The 6179-nt window shown below is 46.5% G+C and overlaps 1 protein-coding gene across 1 annotated transcript in view; it reads left to right on the top strand.

The window, feature by feature from the left end:
* EYA2 (EYA transcriptional coactivator and phosphatase 2) overlaps window positions 1-6179 on the top strand; it is a 216009-nt gene that overhangs the window by 203126 nt on the left and 6704 nt on the right. Inside the window, exons 13-14 of the mRNA XM_011928851.1 lie at window positions 3286-3400; window positions 4308-4429. Of these exons, the coding sequence (XP_011784241.1) occupies window positions 3286-3400; window positions 4308-4429 (237 nt within the window). The remainder of the gene's footprint in view (window positions 1-3285; window positions 3401-4307; window positions 4430-6179) is intronic.

Raw genomic sequence — 6179 nt, 5'->3', positions numbered from 1 at the left:
GCTAATTTTTGTATTTTTAATAGAGATGGGGTTTCACCATGTTGGCCAGGCTGGTCTTGAACTCCTGAGCTCAGGTGATCCACCTGCCACATCCTCCCAAAGTACTGGGATTACAGGTGTAAGCCACCACACCCAGCTTTAAATTCTTAATTCAGTCATTTCAGAGAATGATCACAGCTGTAGAAGAAACAGGAATATGGTACAGAGCCCAGCGTGGGCAGTGGTGGCCAGGGGATACTTGGAATAGTGGACCCAGAGTCTATCTCTCAGGAAGGGATATTTAAACTCAGTATTCTAAATATTCTAGATGAGAGTCTAATAATGATAACCAAATGCCCAGAGCTGGGGGGATGATCAGTACAAGGGAAGAGTCAATCAGTTCAGCTATATTCAGCTGTGTAAGTAAAAGAACAACCAACCAAAAAATAACACAAAAAACCACAATGGCTTAAACCGGATAGAAATATATATATTTTTTTCTTATATACAAGAGCTGTAGGCATTCCAAAGCTGGCTGAGTACTCGACAGTGTTAGGAGCCCAGGATCTCAGGATCCTTCTTTTTTTTTTGAGGCGGAGTCTCGCTTTGTCACCTAGGCTGGAATGCAGTGGCACAATCTCAGCTCACTGCAACCTCCACCTCCTGAGTTCAAGCGATTCTCCTGCCTCAGCCTCCCGAGCAGCTGGGACTACAGGCGCCTGCCACCACACCTGGCTAATTTTTGTATTTTTAGTAGAGACGGCGTTTCACCATGTTGGCCAGGCTGGTCTCGAACTCCTGACCTCAGATGATCTGTCCGCCTTGGGCTCCCAAAGTGCTGGGATTACAGGTGTGAGCCACCCTGCCTGGCCCCTTCTATCTTTGTATTTATTTATTTATTGAGACTGGGTCTCTGTTTCTCAGGCTGGAGTGCAGTGGCACGGTCTCGGCTCACTGCACCCTCGACTTCCTAGGCTCCAGTGATCCTCCCACCTCAGCCTCCGGAATAGCTGGGACCACAGGCACATGCCACCATGCCTGGCTAATTTTTAAATTGTTTGTAGAGACAAGGCCTTTCTGTCTTGCCCAGGCTGGTCTCAAACCCCTGGCTCAAGTGATCTTCCCACCTCAGCCTCCCGAAGTGCTGGGGTTACAGGCGTGAGCCACCTCACCCAGCCAAAATCAGGATTCTTATTACTAATGAGAAGATCCTTTTGTGTTTATATTTTTACTAATTACAAGTGAAAAAATGAATAGTGAATGGCAACTAACAGTGTCTACCACAAACAGCAAATGAAAAGTCTCTTAGACCAAAGGAGTTTGACACTTTTCAGAAAGATAAAGAAGGCCAGCATAGCTGGAGTGGGAGTGGCATGTGGTCTGGGACAGGATGAGAGAGCTGGCGGTGTCCAGATGACGTAGGGCCCAGTTTGGACACTGGGGTCTTCTATGTAGAGAAGACGATGTCTCCATAGCACAGGCAGCATTTTGTCCTAATTAATTCTTCCTTCAGCAAATGCTGATTGAGCACCAAGCACAGGCCAGCCCCTGCTACAGAAACTGCTGCTATGGTGGCGAACAAGACCGACTTGGTCCCTGCCCTCTGCCCTAGAGTGAATAGCCTAATGGCCAAGGCAGATGCCAAACACATTGTCACACAGATACACTTACAATTAGAGTTGTGAGAAGTGTTGTGAAGAAGAACTACAATGTGTTGGGAGAATATAAACTAGAGGGACCTGACCCAGCCTGGAGAGATCAGGTTAGACCTTCCAGAACAAACAACATTTAAGATGAGGCCTTAAGGCAGGATGCAGAGGTTCACACCTGTAATTCCAGCACTTTGGGAGGCCAAGGCAGGATTGCTTGAGGCCAGGAGTTCAAGACCAGTTTGGGCCACATAGCAAGACCCCACCTCCATGAAAAATACAAAAATTAGCCGGACATGGTGACAGACATCTGTAGTTCCAGCTACTCGGGAGGCTAAGATGGAAGGATTACAGGATTGTTTGAGCCTAGGAGACTGAGGCTGCAATGAGCTGTGATCACACCACTGAACTCCAGCCTGGGTGACAGAGCAAGACCTTGTTTCAAAAAAAAAAAAAAAAAAGATGAGGCCCAAATGCAGAGTGTGAAGGATTTAGCCAAGCAAAAGCAGAAGATGAGGTAAGAAGAGTGGTCCAGGTTCTGAAATGAGATGTGCAAAGGTCCTGGGGCAAGAGTCCACTTGGTGTTACGGGGAACAAACAGGAGGCCTCCAGGCTGCAATGGAAAGGCATCAGCAGGAGATGAAAGTCAGTAGGGACAGGATCATGTTGCTGGGGGTTTTGAACTTTATCTTAAAGCTACTGAAGGCTGAGAGAATGACAGGTTGAGAAATACCCACAGGGTGGCTCTGGAAGCCAGCGGCCTGGGTCCCGGACCTGTGTCCATTATTTTCTCCCTATGGTGAGCAAGTCAGTCAACATCACAAAGCCTGTTTCTTTACCTAAAAATATAGAAATAAAAATGGTGTCCACCTATAGTGTCACTGTGAGAATGAAATAAATCATGTTAAAAGTAGAGCCCGGCACATAATAAGTACTCAAAAATGTTCATCATTTTTTATGTTATTAATCCCCTGTCTCTACCATAACAATATAAGCTCTATAATCTGCACATTTTTGTTCATATCTGTATATTCAGTGCCTATTACAATATCAAGCACCTAGAAGGCACTCCTGAACTTTTTGTTGGATGCATGGATGGATGGATGTGGGGGTAGATGGGTGGATGGGTGGATGGATGGATAGGTGGGTGGGTGGATGGGTGGGTAGATTGATGAGTGGGTGGGTGGATGGATGGATGGATGGATATTGGGTAGATGGATGGGTGGATAGGTGGGTAGGTAGATGGATGGGTGGATAGGTGGGTGGATGTATGGATGGGTGGATGAATGGATGGATGGATGGATGGATGGATGGATGGATGGATGGATGGATGGATGGATGGATATTGGGTGGATGGATGGATGGGTGGATGGAAGGATATTGGGTGAATGGATGGGTGGATAGGTGGGTAGGTAGATGGATGGGTGGATAGGTAGGTGGGTGGATGGATGGATGGGTGGATGGGTGGATCAGTCAGTGGATGGATTAATCTATCAATCTATTGATCTCAAGATAAGAGAAGCCACTGGATTGAAGTTTACTTTGGATGTCATCTGATTTTAACCCTCAGGGTACAGTAGCTAGATTCCTGTTCCCTACCGTCATCCCCCAGATCTTTCTAGTATGATGACTACATCTTTATTTCCTTTGTCCACAGGGTTGATAGGTGCTCCAAAAAGGGAGACCTGGCTACAGCTCCGAGCCGAGCTGGAAGCTCTCACAGACCTCTGGCTGACCCACTCCCTGAAGGCACTAAACCTCATCAACTCCCGGCAAGTGGCAGCCCCTGTTTTCCTCTGTGCCACTGAACTTTCTTGCAGTAGACAGTGGTGGCTCCTGCATGTCCACACTTAGGAGAATTGGACTCCTCAAATTCTCACTTGCACACTTTCCAATTTTTTTTTTTTTGAGGCAGAGTCTCACTCTGTCGCCCAGGCTGGAGTGCAGTGGCGTGATCTCGGCTCACCACAACCTCTCCCTCCCAGGTTCAAGCAATTCTGCCTCAGCCTCCTGAGTAGCTGGCGTGTGCCACCACACCTAGCTAATTTTTGTATTTTTAGTAGAGATAGGGTTTCACCATGTTGACCAGGCTTGTCTTGAAGTCCTGAGCTCAGGTGATCCACCCGCCTCAGCCTCCCAAAGTGCTGGGGTTGCAGGCATGAGCCACCATGCCCAGCCCAAATATTTAATAAAGCTTAAGTGCACAAGGCTCAGTGGATACCTTGGAGCATAGCTGAGCTAATAGCTACAGAGACTTTTCAGGGCCCAACAGGTTTCCAAGTTTCTGAATTCTCCCAAAAGATGAGAACTGGCATTCAGGCTCCAGCTTACTCCAGTCCTCACCTCTCCCTATTGGCCTACACTTTTTCCATATCACTCATTTACATTACCTGCAACTATTTAAGTGTATGGCCCTTGCAATAAACATTTGCTTTTTATATAAGAAAAGTAGTCCCCCCATACTACTATTCCCCCCATACTACATTTCACCATGTCAGGCAGCTTCAGGCTTATAAGAGAGGAACAGCCTGAGAATCCTTGGGCCCTAACATGCCTGAAGATGACAGCCACAGCCTCCAAACCTATCAGATTTCCTGCCAACTGCAGGCTCATGCAGCAGGAGGAGGCCTGGCCTTGTGGTCCCTCTGAGTTCTGATCCACAATCTCCTTTGTCCTTAGGCCCAACTGTGTCAATGTGCTGGTCACCACCACTCAACTAATTCCTGCCCTGGCCAAAGTCCTGCTATATGGCCTGGGGTCTGTGTTTCCTATTGAGAACATCTACAGTGCAACCAAGACAGGTAGGGAGAAGCCACACCTCAGGGGTGATACAGGGATGGAGGGTAGGGTTAGCTTTCCATGCTGGGAATGGGATGTTTAAGGAACATGACACTGGGGAAATGGATGGAATTAGCCTATGGCCATGACTCAGATCCCCAAAACAGCCCCCACAGACCACGTGCCTTAACTTCTGCTTCTAAAGAAATTGGTTAGGACCACAGTTTTCCAAAGTGTCTGTATGAGTTCAGATACAGGCAAAGCTGCTGTAACAAACACACCCCAAATGCAAGGGCTTGCAAAAGAGTCAAAGCTGTTTTCTCCCTAGTAGAACAGACAGAAGTGAGTGATCCAGGCTGGTGGGGTGACCCTGTCCTCAAAGATATCCAGAAACCCAGGTCTCTCCCGTGTTATTTTTCCACCATTCCTTATGGTTTTATTCTCATGTATGGGGTCAAATCAGAGTCCTAGCCTGTCGTCATTCTAGTGGGTCTGATATTTGAAGGCCAAGCTCAGAAGGCTATGCACATTAGGTTCTACTCACTTCCTGTTAGCCCCAGCTTAGTCATGTGGCCACAAGTAGCTGCCAAGGAAGCTGGGAAATGTAGTCCATAGCTGAGTGACTCATACTGTCACTCAATCTGGAATGCAGTGGTGAGATCATAGCTCACTACAGCCTTCAACTCCCAGCCTCAAGCAATCCTCCCACCTCAGCCCCCCAAAGTACTGGGACTACAGGCATGAGCCACCGTGCCAAAATATCTTTAATTAGAAACTTGTTCCATTGTTTTTTCTCTAGAGCAAAAAAAAATAACTTACAGTACTTTGGCAGCATTTTCTTGGAACAATTTTGGTTTTACTGAAGTTCTAAGTCCAAACATTATGTAAAAGTGCCTTTTGATTTTAAAATTATAGTAATAAGGGCCAAAATGGTTGTTGAATATTTTTCAACAAGATCTTGTCTTTTCATTTTTCCCATTTTTCCTGCATACGTCAAGTACTTTTGCAGGTTTATTTCGAATCTCTTTTTTAAATAATATTTTTATTTTTAATTGTGGTTAAAATTAAATAATATAAAATTTTCACCATCTTAACCCTTTTTCTTTTTTTTAAGATGGAGTTTCTCTCTTGTTGCCCAGTTTGTAGGGCAATGGTGCGATTTTGGCTCACCGCAACCTCTGCCTCCTGGGTTCAAGTGGTTCTCCTGCCTCAGCCTCCTGAGTAGCTGGGATTACAGGTGTGCACCACCACACCCAGCTTATTTTGTATTTTTAGTAGAGATGGGATTTCACCATGTTGGCCAAGCTAGTCTCAAACTCCTGACCTCAGGTGATCCATCTGCCTCGGCCCCCCAAAGTGCTGGGATTACAGGCATGAGCCACCGCACCTGGCCATGCACTATACACTTAAAAATGGTTAAGATGGGCCAGGTGCGGTGGCTCACGCCAGTAATCCCAGCACTTTGGGAGGCCAAGACGGGCAGATCACGAGGTCAGGAGATCGAGACCATCCTGGCTAACACAGTGCAACCCTGTCTCTACTAAAAATACAAAAAAAAATAATCAGCCAGGCGTAGTGGCGGGCACCTGTAGTCCCAGCTACTCAGGAGGCTAAGGCAAGAGAACGGCATGAACCCGGGAGGCAGAGCTTGCAGTGAGCCAAGACCGTGCCACTGCATTCCAGCCTGAGTAACACAGCGAGACTCTGTCTCTATAAATAAATAAATAAAAATGGAAAGATTTTTAAAAAGAAAGAAAAATCAGAATATCGGAC

Source organism: Colobus angolensis, unplaced genomic scaffold (genome assembly GCF_000951035.1).
Source record: "Colobus angolensis palliatus isolate OR3802 unplaced genomic scaffold, Cang.pa_1.0 Scaffold8, whole genome shotgun sequence".
Taxonomy (NCBI): domain Eukaryota; kingdom Metazoa; phylum Chordata; class Mammalia; order Primates; family Cercopithecidae; genus Colobus; species Colobus angolensis.
The sequence above is the reverse complement of the archived record's forward strand: the minus strand, read 5'-3'. Positions and strand labels throughout refer to the sequence as shown.